General features: G+C 60.7%; 1 protein-coding gene across 6 annotated transcripts in view; it reads left to right on the forward strand.

Annotated features, from left to right (window-relative positions):
- Positions 1-17,575, forward strand: part of PLEKHG5 (pleckstrin homology and RhoGEF domain containing G5) — a 54,456-nt gene that overhangs the window by 6,924 nt on the left and 29,957 nt on the right. For 5 of the 6 annotated variants that reach the window (XM_073007882.1, XM_007980748.3, XM_007980747.3 and 2 more), the window contains one exon: positions 16,029-16,105. In XM_073007882.1, coding sequence (XP_072863983.1) covers positions 16,029-16,105 — 77 coding nt within the window. Of the gene's footprint in view, positions 1-15,178; positions 15,281-16,028; positions 16,106-17,575 lie in introns of those variants that run through there. The other variant, XM_073007878.1, reaches the window with a different exon arrangement.

Below are 17,575 nucleotides of genomic sequence, written 5' to 3' on the forward strand. Positions count from 1 at the left end.
GGCTTGGCCACAGACAGCCCTGAGGAACAGCCTTCATTTCCGCCTCTTCCCCTCACCTCGGGCTGAAAAATCCCCGGCAGGTGGCAGCTGCTGGGTCTTAGCCTGAGTCTCAGCTCCTCCAAGGGGACCAGCTTTGACCCCAGGCGGGCGTCCAGGCATGTGGGCTGCCTTCTGGGCACGGTCCTCCTTGGATGCCAGGGAGCTCTGCCACCTTGACACACAGGGTGAGGCGGAGCCCAGCTGGACCAGGCCTTGAGGTATTTGGAAGTCAGCCCTGGTGAGAGACGGTTGATTGCAAATTGATTCTAGTTCCAATCAACAAGCATTTCCCTGGCACCTGCTCTGGGCCAGGCTAGGCCTGGGCCCTGCATCCCCGATAGAGTCTGGATTCTAAGGGCTCCCAGGCTAGATGGAGCGAGGGGAGCTCTGCAGTAGGATCCAGGCATTGGTGGGAGGAGCTACCAATTCCACCAGGAACAGTGGGTGGGTGGGGCCCCGGAGTCTAAGTGGCTGCGCTGGGGGCAGGCTTTTAATCAAGGCAGTGACATTTGCAGACTTACATTCTATGCTTCTGCTGTGATTGTTGGCCATTGTCCCCGAGTTTGGAGGGCACTCTCCTGGATTAATTCATTCACCCCCTATGGCCACCCTGGGAGGCCTACGCTGTATAAATGAGGAAACTGAGGCCCAACTTGTTGAGATGGTACAGCCAGCTGGAGCTGGGATTTGAACCTGGGGAGCCCGGCTGGTTCTGGAGGCTGGCTTGGAGGGGGTAAGAGTGAGACAGGGAGGGGCTGAGGCAGGGCGGTGGTGGCCTGAGGCTGTGCCAGCGCAGAGCAGGGCTGATGGCACTGAAAGACATCCTGGAGGCAGAGCTTAGAATGGCGTGGGAGCTGGTTTGTGGTCAGCCTGCCCCAGGCTGCAGTTGTCCCCAGGCTGCGGCTGGTGGTTGGGTGGGTGATGATGGTCCGGTCAGATGCTGGGCAGTGACTGGGCCTCCCACCCCGCTGGCAAGCCGGGTGGGCCTGAGGGCCCTACTCTCTGGCTTCACTGCCCCCCACACACTCAGGGTGACCCGGGGAGGGACCCATGCCAGTGGGCTAGAAGGCCGGGAAGGTTTGTCCAGGCCTGAAGCCTCCCAGGGTCCAAGTCAGGGGGCACATCTGGGGCTGGGAGAAGCCCACCTGAGCTCACGTGGCCTCAGGGCTTGGGGCACTGAACGGTGCTGAGCAGGAAGGGTCACTCGTCCAGCTTGGGATAACCCCAGAGCATGTGGAGCTCGAGTATCTCGGCTGTGAAGGAGTAGCCAGTGGTGTGGAGGGTGGTGGAGAGACCCTGAAGCAGCGCCCGGTCCCTTCTGGGCAACATGGGCAGGTCTTACGGCACCCCAGGCTTCCGCTTCCTCCTCTGTAAAATAGGGTCACGGTGATCCAATCACAGGGCCACTGGGCAGATTAAAGGAGGTGTCACCTTGAAGGCTGTTAATCCAGAGTCCTGGTATAATACATAGGGCACCGGCAGATGCTAGTGTCTCTGCTGTAAGGACAGCCAGGGAAAGGGGGCTGAGAGGGTCCCTGGCCCAGCAGGAGTCTGTTTCTGAGCACAGGGAAGAGAGCAGCACGGGCTCCCTGGCTTCCGAGGGCCTGGCCTCTCCCCTGTCCGGCCCTGGCCTTCCTGCCGGCAGAACCCTCTCCCGCTCCCTCTGTCCAGGCCATGGTGGCAGTCACACAGTCACTCTGCGGTGCTGGGGGCAGCCTGGCTTGGGGAAGCTGCAGTCGGGCAGCCTGTGCTCACTCCAGGTCTGGAGGTGAAGCCACTGCATGGCTCTGCTGGCCTGGTCCTCGCTCTGTGAGCCCTGTCGTGGCCCTGCTGCCTCAGTCCCCCATCTCACATGCCTCCGTCCCAGCCCCTAGGGGCCCTGAGGCTTGGAGAAAAACCTGTCTGGGCAGCGCAGGACTGTGTGGGACCCCTCTCAGATCCCTCCCGTCCTGGGGGCAGTGGTCATTGGCAGCTGCTGGGTGACTGCCGGCCCCCTTCAGACGTTTCTCTCAGACTTTCCAGGCTCCAAGCAGGGTCCTTTCATACAGGCAGCCTCATTTAATCACCCTAGTCAAGGGTTTAGGATTGTCTCCATTTTACAGAGGAGGAAACCGAGGCTGGAGGAGTCAGTGACCATCCTCAGTGGTGGCGCCTGTCCCCTTTGGTCCATCCCCCACCCCAGCAGCACCCAGGGCTGGCACAGGGCCCATCAGAGACTGTGGGGAGGGGAGGGTATTGGGGGCTAAGGCTGAGGCCTGGTTGAAGCTCGAGGATGGGCTGGCCAGGGGCCAGGTGGTTGTGGCCCAGGTTTCTACCAGCATCTTCCAAACAAATGGACCGGCAGACGGGCTGGGGCACTGGACCCATGCATCTGGCCTTCAGAATTGTTTAACTTTTTTTTTTTTAAGACAGTTTCACTCGGTCGCCAAGGCTAGAGTGCAGTGGCACGATCTCGGCTCACTACAACCTCCGCCTCCCAGGTTCAAGTGATTCTCCTGCCTCAGCCTCCTGAGTAGCTAGGATTGCAGGCACCTGCCACCACTCCCAGCTAATTTTTGTATTTTTAGTAGAGATGGGGTTTCATCATCTTGGCCAGGCTGGTCCTGAACCCCTGACCTCGTGATCCACCAGCCTCGGCCTCCCAAAGTGCTGGGATTACAGGCATGAGTCACTGTGCCTGGCTGGGCAGAGGCAGATTTTTCTTTTTACTTGGCCTGGTGGAGCGTTTGGGGAGGGCCTGGCCAGAAGAACAGAGACAGGAGAGCCAGAGGGCACGGGGAGTGGCTAGTGCCCATTCTCTCCAGGTTACATAAAGGGGCTCTGCAGCCCAGCCTGTACACACAGCATGACTGCCTGGGTGCTCTCACGAGAGCTGGGTAGCTAGCACTGGGCATAGCGGCCCCGCATGCACGCAGCTGGCTCTCCCCGGCTGCCCTGGGGGTCCAGACAGGCCTCCTCAGACACCAGGAGAGGAAGGGAGGAATGTGGTTACCTGCCCCTGGAGCCTTGGGTTCCACAAGGGGCCACAGTGGGCCTTGCCTGGGGACAGGGAGGAACGGAGCCTCTTGTTGGTTGCAGGGACCCCCCACCAAGTCTTTATCCCTTTGGGGTGAGCACTCACCCTGCGCCAGGCTCCCTGCGATGCCCTGTGCGTGCAGGGTCTTGTGGAGATGACACCTGGGGGCTTCTCTCCTTAACCCATTTTACAGATGTGGAATCCGGGGAAGTGTCATGGACGAGGCTGCCCAGCTTGGGAGGCAGAAGCCTAACCCTGAACCAAGCCCTCCCCTGCGGGGGGGCTGCCCTCGGGAAAACCCTGCAGTGGGAAGGGGTCATCCAGGGTGGTTGAGGGGAGAAAGGATGTTCAGGGGCCCTTGGAGCCCCCAGCCTGTGAGCTTAGGCAGGAAAAGTGCCCCAGGGCCTACGTTTCCTGGGTGGCTGCAGCTTCCTGGCATGGGGGTCGATGGCTGGGTCCTGCCACCCGTTTCTCTTCCTCTTTTGGCCCCTTACTCAGCGAGACCTTGCAGGGGCGGCCCCTACTTGGGTCCTCCCTCACATGGCACTTCCACTCTCAAGGAAACAGCTGTGGTTTGCAGAGGACTCGCCCCCTCCCCATGTCCAAGGCCATTGCCAGGAACCAGAAGAAGCCGGCCCTTGTCTTTAGCCCCTGTCCCTCTGCCTGTCCTGATTCCAGCCCCAGGCCAGGGGATGCTCACTGGAGCACAGAAGGAACAAGAGGTGGGACGAGAGGCAAACCTTGGGGTCTCCTTGCCCAGGGCCACAGTTCCCAGCCCCTGGGGCAGCCCGTGTGAGGGCACAAACCAATTGTCTCTGCTCCCCTGGGATCTTCCTGTCCAGAGGCCGTGAGGCTTCCAGGGGACCGAGTCCCTCGAGGTAGGTCTGGGGCTGTGGGAAAGCAGCCCTCCAGCTGAGGGCCCGCCTGCCTCTCTTGGGCCTCTAGCTCCCTGTCTGTACCCAGCAGTGACTTTGAGAGGAGCTAGAGGTGGGTGAGGAGGGCCAGGCTTAGAGCGGGGTGGGCAGTGCAGCCAGCAGTATGAGTACCGCTCTGGGCTCAGGCCTGGCTCTCCCTCTTCCTAGCTCTGTGTGGCCCTGGGCAAGTTGCTTGTCCGTGGCCTCAGCTTCATCTCTGTGGTGGGGACAGTAGCATCTGCTGTTGGGAATGAAATGCGGATTGGAGATGATGTATGAATAGTGCTTGCTCAGTATGGCATTGGGCCATGGTAAGTGGAGTGCCTGCCTGGGGCTGGGCACACAGCAGAATGCAAGACAGACAGCTGTTCCGAAGGCACCAAGAGCGACCCCCATGTTTGTCAGCAGCAGCATCGCTGGTCAGTCTTGTTTCCTGGTTTCCCCCGGACCCTAGGAAACAGCCCACCTGCCTTGGACAGCTGCAGCCTCAGACACAGAGGCTGGCGCTGCACCCTCGAGGACTGTGGGGGTCTGCTTCACTGGCCTGGGGGGGCCTCCCCTGAGCCGCTGGGGCTGCCTCTGCCTTCCTGCATCGGGAGGCTGGGTGGGGGACCCTCTAGCTTTGTATGGAAGGAGTGTGGGAGACAGAGGAGGACAGCTGGGCAGCGGGACCAGCACAAGCGAAGGTGGGAGGTGGGAGGCAGGAGGCACATTTGGAGACAGAGGGAACACAGAGGATGATGCTCCCTGTGGTCAGGATGGAGGGTGGAGTCTGGCCTCCTCCTCTTGGCATCCAGGACTGCAGCCCCTCCGGAGGGTTCAGCCTCCGAGCCCCACATGGATGCCTGGGCGTGGGGCCTCCCCAGGTGGCCGCTGCAGCGAAGGCATCCCCTTTGTGCTCAGCCTACAGTTGAGGGTAGGAAGGAGTCTCTGCCGCGCCTGGGCGGGGATGCTCTGGGGTTGGCTGTCCTGAAATAATAACCAGGTGTGGCTCCCACCAAGCCCAGACAAAGAGGGGCCGGGGCTGGGTAAAGGCTCCAGGACCCATCCCACTGGCCCTGGCCTCTGCTCTGGTGGATCTGAGACAGAGATGGCTGGCCAGGCCATGGATGGTCCTATTCCCTAAGCCTCAGTCTGACACCCCCAGGCTGGCCACTTGCCACATGAACACAAGCCAGGGACACCCCCAGCTCCTGTGGCCTCAGGCCCAGGTCGTGTGGGTGCCAGTGATGAAGGCCAAGGGCCTGCGTTTGTCCTCCCTGGCCCCGTGCTGGCGGGGGAGGGGCCGGCCAGGCAGGCATATGGTTCGAATTATTCAAACCGCCTCTTGGCACCTTAGCCCTCAGCTGGGGGTGTGCAGGCTGCCTGGAAGGCCACCCCAGCACCCCCTACCACAGCCCTGAGGTGACCCCTCCACCCCCCTGCCCTCCAGAAACAGAGCCTTCTGCTGCCAGCTCCCTCTGCCTGGGCCTTGGGTCTCTGTTGCCAGGCATCTGGTCTGGTAGGGAAGCCAGCTCTGCCCTGGCTCTGCCCACAGCTCTGCCCTGGCTCCACTCCTTCAGACCTGGCAGGCTGTGGGGGGCACAGGTCGGGTAAGACAGAGGCGGCTCAGCAGAGCCTGGCTCAGGAGCCCAGTGCAAGCTGCCCTTGGCCCCGTTTAAGTCTGGATTTCCGAAGGGCTGCCCCATAGCCCTCCGGTCGCCCCACCTTCTCCCCCAGCTGCTTGTTCAGGTCCCCACATTGGCTTTGAAGCTAGACAGTCTTGGGGTCAAATCCAAGTTCTATTCCTTGTGAGCTGAGCCTCGGCTTCCTCATCTGTGTCATGGAGGAAGTGCCCACCCACGCAGGGAAAGCCACAGTGACCCTGCTGGGGCACAGGTCACGTGGATACCATGGCAGAGGTCTCTCCACAGGAGGGCCGCCATAGGCTTTGAGTTGTTATTTTCTAGCTTGAACATTTTGCAATCTTGACAACACTCTGGAATCAACTGACAGTGGCTTTTCATTTCCCCGCCTGTCCGCTAGCTTTTCCTTCTTCTCATGGTTCTTTCTGTGAAAGGTCTGCAGCCCCAGCCCTCTGACTTCCTCCAACTCCACCCGCCGCTTGGGAGCAACGAGGCTCCCCTAAGGATGCCAAGGGCTCAGCTGCCTAGGGCTCTATGCCTGGGCTGCCACTGGTGCAGGCGACATGATCTGAAGGTGGCGGCAGCCTGGTGAAGTGTGGCCAGCCCCAAAAGGGAGCCCAGAGAGCAGAGCCTGGACCTCACAGGCAGGCTGAGGGTGAGGCCTGGCCCACCGCTCCTGCCCCTCTGGGGAGCCTCTGGGGGCGTCGGCTCAGTGGAGGTGGGGGACATGCCTTGAGCTTCCTGGGGAGGGTCCAGCCAGGAGCTGGAGACATCTCTAGGGGCAGCCCACGGCCTCCCTACAGGTGCTTCTATTCCTCACTGAGAAATCCTGCACGGTCCTGCTGGGGCTGGGAGCAAGGTCACAGGTCAGGGGTGGGGAGCTGGAATTGCTCCCCGGGCAGCACATTTTTCTTCTCTGAAAACTTATCTTAGCAAAGAGACCACGAAACAATCGCACTCTTTTCCGGGCCTCTGTCGTCCCCAGACGGCCAGCCCGTCTCCTCGGCGGGGGCTCCGAGGGGGCCGGGAAGGCGAAATTTGTAAAATGTCTGTAGGAGGGGAAGAAAGGCGCTTTGTGTGGGGCCGGGGCCCTGGCCATTGGTCAGCTCCGAGGCCCCCAGCCGCTCCCAGAATGCTCCCCTTCCTGGGGAGGGCGCGCCTGCCAGCCGAGGCCAGCCCCAGTGGTCCCTGCAGCCCCCTGCGCCCCTGCACTCTCTGCGTCCCGTGTCCAGGCCACCCAGCCTCCGAGGGCGCAGGCCAGGCGGGGTGGCCTCCCCTGGCCTCAGCATGTTTCTCTACTGGAGGAAGCGGGGCACCTACGAGCTGGAGGCCCTGCCCAGCGACCTGGCTGAGCTAGAGCTGGGGACGGTGGAGCGTTTCTCGTGGAGTTCCACCCTGGACATCATCGAGGACCTCAGGGGTAGGTTCGAGCTCACCTCCCGGGAGGACTTTCAGCAGCTCTGGCACTGGGCCTGCCCAGCCAGGGCCTGCGGCACATTCACACACATATGCCGCTGATGGTCACTCGCTCCACAGTGGTGTGGGGTCCAGAGCCACTCTCGAGAGCTGCTGCTGGTGCAGGAGAGGGGCCCACAAATCAGGACCCCAGGGGCCAGAGGGCAGGCAAGCAGCCGAGCAGGCTGTGTCCTTCCTCCAGAGCTGGCCTGGCTGGGCTTCAGGCCTGGCCTCTGCCTCTGCTCTCCCCCCGCCCCCAAGATCAGGCCATGACGTCTTCTCAGGGCTGGGCGGTGTAATGAGATGTTCTGGAACATTCATGTTCCAGGCCCCAGGACGTGGGTCATTTCTCCTTTTGTCCCCATTTTACAGATGAGGAAACAGAGGTACAGGGAGATTAAACCCCTGAAGAGGCAGGACGAGCTCTCGGGGACGCTGAGCCCCGTGGCCTGTATTTAGAGGGGTGGGATGTTGGGCTGCTCCTGGGGGTAAGAGGCCGGGGAACTGTGAATGGGAATAATAACGCCTTGGGGGTTGTTGGGGGGACTGAGAGCACTAATGGGGATGACACACAGGGAGACTTCAAACAGCGGTGGCAGAGGCCGGGTGCACCTGTGCTGGCTGTCGGGTGCCCATTCTGTCAGCTCAGCTCAGCTGCTCGGCACTGTGGGCTGGGGACCTGGCTCTGTCAGGGTGCTTCGGTGCAGTGACAGAAACTTGAGTCCTGTCCGCAGAAGCCACCAGAGTGCTGATCTCCAGCTCCTAGCACTGTGGAACTGTCTGGGGCCAGAGCCTGTGCCTGGGTTCTCTTCTCCATTAGCCTCATCCTCGGGCCCAGGCGCTGGCCTCCCCCAGGCCACAAGCCCAGGGAGCAGGAGCCTGTCCTGGATGTCTCCCTAGTCTATCATGGTCCTTCCCTGAGGCCAGAGGCAGGGAGAGTGACGGTTCAGTCTGGGGTTCACCTTGGGAGGCAGGAGGGAGCCCAGAAACCATACAGAGATGGATTTTGAAAAGGGAGGTGCTTGGGAGGTGGAGGCAGGAGAATCCCTTGAACCAGGGAGTTGGAGGTTGCAGTGAGCTGAGATCACACCATAGCACTCTAGCCTGGCGACAGAGCGAGACTCTGTCTCAAGAAAAAAAAAAAAGAGAGAGGTGCCGCTCCCAGGAGGGAGGATGACGCTGGGTGGGCATGAAGGCCACATCCCTACCTGTGACCAGCCCCCCAACTGTGGAGGAGGGGGAATGTTGCTGCTTGTCAGGAGAGACAGGTACAGGGTCCCACAGGCCCCAGCAGCTCCAGGCACCATCGGGGTGTGCGCAGGAGGCAGGGAGGGCCTGAGGACATGAGAGCAGCGGCCCAGCTGCCCAGCTAGTGGAGGCAGTGGGGATGCGGGATGTGGGGGTGGGGTGGGGAGGAGCGTGGCAGCTGGTGTTGGGGGGCAAACTCCCCTCCACCCTCAGCTGGGCACTGTCCTGGAGTTGGAGGGTGGGATGGGGAGCAGGCTGCTCTATTTCTTCACCTGGCAGCTTCCTGCCTACCTGAGGCAGGTACGGAGCTACAGGACCCAACAGAGCCAGAGACTTGCCCCAGGTCATTTAGTCACCCCAGCCCCAAGCCAGCAGGGCCAGCCAATGGGAGCTGTGTCCCACCCCTTGCCCCCATTCAGACTGCGCTCCCCTGGGCAGGGTGGAGCAAAGTGGGGCTGCTCGCTGTCTGCAGAGGCAGGCCCTCCCTGGGCTCTCTTAGTTGTGCTCTACATCTCAGTCATCCTGCTGGTCCCTCCCCCTGGGATGCCGTCACCGCTCAGATGCAGCAGTCACATCTGCAGCTGGGACTGCAGGCGCACACCACCCTGCCTTCCTGATTTTTAAACTTTTTTGTAGAAATGGGGTCTCTCTGTTGCCCAGGCTGGTCTTGAAAATCTGGGCTCAAATGATCCTTCTGCCTTGACTTCCCAAAGTGTTGGCATTATGGATATGAGCCACCATGCCTCAAGAGCTCTTTAAACCCAGGCTCTTGGAATATCCATGCCTACTGTGAGTCAGGGCCATTCTTGGAATCCCCTTTACCCTAGTGAGGTGTGGCGAAGCCTTTGAGATCCCAAGTGGTGACACCCAGATACACCATGCACACCCTCAGCCTGAGCACCAGAACTGAGACCTGCTCACCGACGTGTGCCTGCCCCAGCTCTCCTCGGAGCCAGCAGAGAGGCCCCAGGGAGCTGCACACAGCGGCTGGCTCACAGCACGTGAACAGGTCTCATGCGTGAGCTGAGGCGGCTGGGTGGGTGAGCCTGGGCATGCGGCTGTCTGTGTGGGCTCTGTCCTCTGTGCCAGCCAGACCCTGGCCGGGGCCCATGCACGGTGGGCTGATGCCAGCCCAGCCTGTGATGGGGGTGGGACTGGTGCTTGGAGCGTGACTGTCGGGAATCTGGATCTCAGAGCCATTTCTGCAGCCCTGCTCCTGTTCCGCCCTTGGTCATTCTCGGTTCCTCTAAGGAAGCTCTGGAGGAAGCCCACGGTGGGCAGATGGGCAGGCACCCACAGCAGCCTCAGCCAGAGGAAGTGGCCGGCTGGCCCCAGGCCTGTGTGCAGAGCTGTATGGACAGTTTCTCAGGCCCCAGGAAGGAATCCTGAATGTGTCCTCCCACTTCTTCTTACTGAGCTCGAGCAGTGTGGGTGGCTAGGACGATGTTCAGCTCTCCGCTCCCTGGGGACTACGCCAGCGGCGGTTCTGGGCTGTAGGCAGAAGCAGTGTCCTGGCCATCGTCCATGCCCCTCCCTGCAGCTGAGTCGCCACTTCACTGTCCTGCCCCCAAGGTGCCCCATGTCGCTTTGGGAAGGGGATCAGAAACACATTTCCTTCCCAGACCTCCTGTGACACTCCAATCAGTGTCCTGTATAGGGAGTGGCGGATGTCCTGGGACCAGCAGCCATTTACCCTGGACATGCCCCTCTGGCATTTGGCCAGGTTGAGGACAAATCTTGCCCTTCCCCAGGTGTTGCGGACGAGAAGTCCAGCTCCAGCATGGCCTGCAGCAGCTGCCCAGGCATGGACGGGCGCCCAGGAGGGTGGGGCTCACGTGGGAGGGGACATTCAAGGCCACAGCTGCTTCCTGAGAGGGGCAGCCTTTGCGTGGCCAGGCCTGTGGTTGGGAGGTGATGGGCAGGGAGGTCCTGTTTTCTTGAGACAGAAGTGTTCATTGGAGTGGAGGGTTCAAAGGTGAGGGGCTACCCTGGAGAAGATGAGAACGAGGTGGTTTTCTGTGCACTTGTGTCATCCTGGGGCCCGTGGGGAAAGGGGACACTCATGCCATGATGAGGGACCAATTCATGTTTTCCAGACAGCTGATTGTGTCAGGCTGCAGGAGAGCACTGTAACCTGGTGGTTAGGAATGCAGGCTTGGAGGCTTACACACTCACAGCCTTGTTACTCTCATTACTTTTGTAACCTTGGGCTCTGCCTTCCAAGCCTCAGTTTCCTCATCTGTGAAATGGGGACAATGATCATTCCTCTGCACAGAGTTAGATGGTGAAATGACACCGTTTGTGGACAGCAGAGTTCCCAGCAGGTGTTTGGCAGGTGAGAACTGTGGTTACTGTGTGTCGTTCCTGAAGCTGTCTGATGGGGAAGTTGGTTCAAAGGCTCAAGACAGTGGGAGTCCAGCAGGGACACATTCACCTGGAACTGGATATCTGACAATAGGGAGGCCTTCCTGAAGGCAGCAGCCTTCAGCTTGGGCCTTCAAGAGTGGACAGGATGGCAGCAGACAGCGATGGGAGGATGCTGGGGGAGGGCAAAGGAATAGAACCAAGAAGGGCTGGGCTGGGATCAGATCAGTTGTGTCCGGCAAGTGGCGGAGTGAGGGGTCTGGGGTGAGGTGACAGGGAGTGGTGGGGACTGTGGGGGCTGGAAGCATTTGTGCTGATCTGAGGCAGACACAACTTGGGAGCTGGAGCCGTCCAGAACATGGGTCCAGAGCTGCCAGGCTCCTCTGGTTTGTCAAGAGAAGCCAAAAATATGGATTTTTATGTGAAATCTCCGACTTTTCAAAGTTGGCAACCAATTTAAATTCTTTTGAAACCCTGTGCTCAGCCAAACAAAACATGTCTGCCGGCCGCTCTGCCCGCGCCCCGAGGCCCGGTTCTGGTAGAGATCATGGTCAGGACAAAGCCAAAGTGGCCTCCTGTGACTGAGACAGGGTTGGGGGAGAACTGGCAAGTGGGCTCCTCTGCCTGGCTAAGGGTTCTGGCTCTCCCTGGGACGGTGCGTGGGGGAGCCAGGAGGGCAGCCGGCCTGTTGCAGACCTGGGGAGGCAGAGTCTGGCACACAGTGGCGGGAGTTCAGGGTTCCAGGTCTGCTTAGCGGAGCAGGGAGTCCAAGATTCCAGGTCTGCCTGGAGGGGAGTTCAGGGTTCCAGGTCTGCCTGGAGGGGAGTTCAGGGTTCCAGGTCTGCCTGGATGGGGAGGTTCAGGGTTCCAGGTCTGCCTGGATGGGGAGGTTCAGGGTTCCAGGCCTGCCTGGATGGGGAGGTTCAGGGTTCCAGGCCTGCCTGGATGGGGAGGTTCAGGGTTCCAGGCCTGCCTGGATGGGGAGGTTCAGGGTTCCAGGCCTGCCTGGATGGGGAGGTTCAGGGTTCCAGGTCTGCCTGGATGGGGAGGTTCAGGGTTCCAGGTCTGCCTGGATGGGGAGGTTCAGGGTTCCAGGTCTGCCTGGATGGGGAGGTTCAGGGTTCCAGGTTTGCCTAGGGGAGGGGGGAGTTCAGGGTTCCAGGTCTGCCTAGGGTCAGGCTGAGGTCGAGGAGCAGACACTGCTCAGGCTGTTCCACATAAGAGGGGTTGCTACAAAGAGGCAGAGCTCCCCAGGGAAGCTCAGGGCAGGCAGAGAAGGCTACCCCCCGGAGCTGCCCACTCTCACAAAGCTGCCTTCTCCTGCCCTGTCTGCTCTGGGGTGATCTCCACTGAGTGGCTGCTCCCCTTGTTCTTGCTCCCCAACGATATTGGAGCATCGTGCCCATTTGGACTGACTCTCAATGGACTCAAGGCTCCAGGGCCCACTAGGAGTCCTACCTGTGAGCTCCTATCAGGAAGGGGATCGGAACCATGTTTCCTTCCCAGGCCTGCCTCAATTCATAGTCTCAGGAGAGCAAATCTGACTGGCTGAGCCAGGCTGTGTAGATGGCTCAACAACTCTAATCTCAGCACTTTAGGAGGCCAAGGCAGGAGGATCCCTTGAGGCCAGGAGTTCGAGACCAGCCTGGGAAACAGTGAGACTTCCTTTGCTATAAAAAAATTAAAAAGTTAGCCAGGTATGGTGGTGTGCACCGGTGGTCCCAGCTACTCGGCTGGCTGATGTGGGAGGATCACTTGTGCCCAGGAGGTTGAGCCTGCAGTGAGCCATGATCACAACACTGCACTCCAGCCTAGGTAACAGAGCGAGACCCTGTCTCAAAAAATAAATTTTAAATTAAATTAAATTAAGAAAAACCCAACTATGTCCAGGGTATGATATCACCTGATACAATATATCCCCCTTACCAGGCCTACCCTTTCCTCAAAGGCTGTAGATGGGGATAGGTGACCTGCAGGAGAGCTCATGACAGGCCTATGGTGGAGACTACTTGTCCTGACCCCACCCCCAAGCCCCACAGGCCCCTCTCTGGGCCCTGAGAGCTACCAGGGTCCTGATGGACTTTTCTTCATGTCTGCAGTCTCTAGGAGAGAGGAGCTCGCCTATGCAATGCAGGAAGTTGCAGCTTTAGAGCAGAGCACAGAGGGAATCATCTCCCAGGGGAGCCATGACCAGGGGGTCAGGAGTGTAGGGTCTAGAAGGCAGGGTGAGCACCTGGAGCCTGCTGAGACCTGGGGTCAGAGGCCGGAGAGTTCAGGCAGGTAGACCCCAGTGCCAGGAAGTACCAGGCAAAGCACAAGGAATCCAGAACCCAAGTGGCATAGAGACCACAGGATAGTCAGGCTCGATGGTGGCTGTGACCTGAGCAGTCATGGGGGTGATCTAGGAAGCTGGTGAGGCAGACCCAGTGGTAGAAGACATGGCCCGGAGCCTTCAGAATATGGGGCTACAATCCAGAGGCCCTGGGGCAAAGGGTGTGAGAATCTGACCGCAGGCCCAGAGTTTTGAGAATGCAGGGGCCTGGAAACTTTCCTGGTGGACAGCAGAGGTTGTCCTGCTCAGCTGGAGAAGTCCCAGGCTCGGTGCATGGGAAACTCCCCCAAAGCTGGCTGAGGGCTCCAGGTCCCCGTGGAAACACAGATGGCAGAGGAGGACCTGCTGGAGTCATGGCAGACAAGAGCCCCGAACCCCATTCCACCCTCAAGTCAGCTTCCTCCCAGCAGGCAGGGACCTGGCCACAGTCCTCACAGGGTCATCTCCTGCCTCGGTTGCCTCCACCTCCAGCCTAGAGGCAGGACAGGCATCACTGGCCTCTTGGATGGCTGAGAGTAGAGACTCGGAGAGGGAAATGAGCATGGTGTGGAGGTGAGGTTGGGCCGGGCCTGAGGGTCCTGAGAGTTCCTGTGGGCTGTGCACTGAGGAGGCCCAGGGCCCCAGGCAGCTGCTTCCCTCTCAGCCTGGAGGCCCCGGGGTGCCTGTGGCAGCACCTCTTCGAGAGCCCCCTCCCCAGGGCCATGCAGATGTGCTGCTCCCTAAAGGGCTGCCCTGCCCACCAGGCCCCCTGTGAGCTCCCCAAGGCTTGTCAGGGTCACCAAGGGGTCCCCAGCACCCAGCTTAGAGCTTGGCTCATGGGAACCTTCAGAGGATCTTTAGTATGTTTGCTGAATGATCATATCCAGAGAGCTCAGGAGACCTGGGATCCATGCTACTTCGCTGTGCCAGGAGTCCTTGGGGCAGGGACCAGTTTCTGGTCACCTGTGGGTCCCAGGGCCCAACCCATGTAAGGAGTCCATGCAGGGAGGCTCCAGCTGAGAGGCCCTCCAGGGAAGCGGTCAGGGAAACCCACCCTTAGCCTTTGGGAGAGGGGCCTGGCCCCGCTGGAAGCTGCATCTTCTTTTTTTTTTTTTTGAGACGGAGTCTCGCTCTGTCGCCCAGGCTGGAGTGCAGTGGCCGGATCTCAGCTCACTGCAAGCTCCGCCTCCCGGGTTCATGCCATTCTCCTGCCTCAGCCTCCCGAGTAGCTGGGACTACAGGCGCCCGCCACCTCGCCCGGCTAGTTTTTTTGTAGTTTTAGTAGAGACGGGGTTTCACCGTGTTAGCCAGGATGGTCTCGATCTTCTGACCTCGTGATCCGCCCGTCTCGGCCTCCCAAAGTGCTGGGATTACAGGCTTGAGCCACCGCGCCCGGCCGGAAGCTGCATCTTCTATACCTAGGTCTTGTCGGCCCAATGCCTCCTGGCACCAGTGCGCAGGGTGGGATGGGGGTCCAGAGGCAGGCTCAGGAGCACTGAGCCCCCGCAGACTCTTGGTCACCTCTCCGAGGCTGTTTCTATAGCCCAAAGGGTTTGCTATCTCCTGATTCCAATTACATAAAGTACAGGACCGGGCAGTGTGTTGGAAGTCACCGCGACGGTGCTCTTGGGGGAACCGGCTGGCACGAGGGAGGTGGCGGGGACTGGGGACTGGGTGGCTATGCTCTGCCGCTAGGTCTGGGCGCAGGTTATTTTGTGAAAGTTTCCCGAAAATGTGTTGAGCTGTGCTCGCAGGACAGGTGCACTTCCCTGTCCGCGTTTGCACTTCAGTAAAGTTTAAAACTGTGAACCAGCAGAGGAGATGCAGCACGAGCAGTGGCAGGCGAGTCTCTCCCAGTGACAGCCCCCACCCTGCGCGGGGCAGCCTCCGTGTTGCCATGGAAACTGACCTCGGAGACAACGATTCCGGGCTGGGATGGGGGCTCTGCGGGGGTCCGGACCTGCATTCCTGTGGACGGGCACCCTCCGCGTGGATGGCACCCTCCAGGCCAGAGCCGTGCGCGCTTCCTGAGCCGCCCTGCGGGAGGTGGAGGCAGCCTCCGGACCGCAGCGCGCGGGGGCTGGGGAGCCGGGGAGGGAGGGGTGACACCGTCGGCGCCGAGGCCCGGCAGCTCTCCCGTCCCCCGCCCCCCGAGGCGGGGCCGCCGCGGTTCCTCCCCGCCCACCTGCCCCGCCCGCCTCCTGTGCGAGGGTCCGGCGGCGGCGGCTCTGCGGCCTCCCAGTCCCCGGCGTCCCCGGCGCCCCCGCCCGCCGCCCGCCCCCCGCGCGGCCCGGGGCCTGCTCCATGGGTGAGTGCGGGCAGGGGCCCCAGGGGGCGCGGGGCGGGAGCCTGGGGGCCGGGTCGGCTCCTACCCTCCTCCGGGAAGGGCCCACTTCAGGCAAGTGGGTGGGCGCCGACCGGGCTTCGGGCCGCTCGGACCCAAACTCGGCCCCCAAGTCGGGGCCTGCCTCGGCAGCACCCCGCTTCTCCTCCCTCCCCTCGCCTCTCTCTGGCTGGGCGGCTCTGCCCCCACCGCGGTGCACTCCAGCCCCCAGGAAGAGAGGCAGCTTGGAGGGGGCCAAATTCAGGGTCAAAGATGAGTCTCGAGGAACGGGGGTAGCCCCAGACCTTCGGGGGCTCCTCTGTCTCTAAAGGGAGCGATGCAGGGCCTAGAGTTCGCAGGGATCTGGGACCCTGGAGCCCCTTCCCCCCAGCAGCCCTGCCGGGACCCCCTGGGAAGTCTGGGGCCCCAAAAGGTCACTGAGCACTCCCCTACTTGTCCCCCAGACTAGAGGGACAGAGGGAGAGAGCAGCGTATTTCCAAAAATGTTTTCTCCCCGTGGAATCTGGATAATTTCCCTGGGGACTGCAGGAGAAAAGGGCTCTGCAAACAGATTCCCGTGCAGATAAGTTGGCATTTAAAAGAGAAAGGGACACTGACCTCCTTTGAAGGGAGGACTGAGGAGATCGCCCCACCCCTCTTCTGGTCGGGAGGCCACTGGGGCCTGGGGAGCCTGGTGCCCCGCCGACTGATGCCCTCTGCTCCTCCCCTGCAGACGACCAGAGCCCCGCGGAAAAGAAGGGACTGCGCTGTCAGAACCCCGCCTGCATGGACAAGGGGCGGGCGTCCAAGGTAGGGAGACTGGAGAGCCTGGGGACACTTGGGGGTAGAGGGGCCGGGCTCTAACTGCCCTCTGTATTCCAGCACCAGCTATCCACAGAGCCCTGGCACAGTTGCGGCTGGCTGGGCTGGGTTCGAGTGTAGGTGGGGCCCCAGTGTGTCTGGTTTAGGAGGCAGAGGGCCTGTCCCCGGCTCAGAAACAGTGGAGTCGGGGAATTCTACAAGAGCAGGGGGGTGGGGTACCCCAAAGCCCTTTGCTGCACTGTGGTCCTAGCAGCCATTCGGAGGTGACAGGAGCTGTAGCCCTATGCCAGGGATGAGGAAGCTGAGGCTTAGCCAGGGGAAGTGGTCTCCCACAGTGCTGGTCCAGTGCCCAGCTGGCACCCTTCCTGTTGTACTCAGCCACTCTTCAGGCCTGGGCATGGGTCTGAGATGCTTTCGGACTTGGTGAGTGTGACCATGGCCCTGGGGATGACAAAAGGAGGAAGGGGCCAGATGATTCTGGAGTGCCAGGGCTCAGGAGCTGGGAATGGGATGAAGTATAAATCAGGGAGAAAAGGGGCAGGAAGAAAGATAATAGTACTGGCTGGGCGCTTCTGCCTGTGACGTGCTGGGCTCGGTGCCACCCGCTTTCTGTGCCATATGCACTGCTTGCCGCAGCTCTGCAGGGAAGGCATCGTCACCCAGTTTTCCAGATGAAGATACCAAGGTTCAGAGAGGTCCAGTGACTTGGCCAAGGCCCCACAGCTCATAAGAGATGGAGCCAGGGTTTGGAGCCAGGTTTTGTCCCTCCCAGCATGCATTTACATGACAATAGTAGTAACTGCGCAACTTAGTGTCTGGCCCAGGCACCAGGACTCACTGACTCCTCCCTCTGGCCTTCTGAGATGGTCCTGTCCTTATTCTCACTTACAGATGGGGAAACTGAGGCTCAGAGAGGTGAAGTGGCTCACTCAGGGACAGACTGCTAGGAAGTGGGAGAGCTGGGATTTGAACCCAGTACCCAGGTCTGTGTCATACCAGGGCCCCTGTTCTCTTCCATCATGTGTCTCAGCACTGCCAGCTGCAGGAAATGTAAAATGCCACCCCCCACCCCCTGCTCCCCTCCCGCACCTCCACCCAGACACACACACACTCATTCTGCACAGGAGGACCGTGGTGAGGGAACATGGAGAACTGCTGTGGGGCGGGGCGAGGAGGGGGCGGCCTCCAGTTGCCGTGGTCACCAGGCAGAGGGGCGGTGTGATGTCAGATACAATCTGCTGGCGCGGATGGTGCCTGGCATTGGACTCTGGTGTTGGCTGGTTGCCTCTTTCCCAGATGGGGGCTCCTGGCAACAAATTGGCCTCAGCTCCCCCCAATATACATCCTGCCACAGGCCTGCAGAGCCCCGAGGCTTTTGCCTGACCTGAAGGGGCAGCTAGGGCAACAAGGCACACTGTCCTAGCCCCTCCTCTGGGCAGCTGCTCCCAGGGTGGGCCC

Source organism: Chlorocebus sabaeus, chromosome 20 (genome assembly GCF_047675955.1).
Source record: "Chlorocebus sabaeus isolate Y175 chromosome 20, mChlSab1.0.hap1, whole genome shotgun sequence".
NCBI lineage: Eukaryota > Metazoa > Chordata > Mammalia > Primates > Cercopithecidae > Chlorocebus > Chlorocebus sabaeus.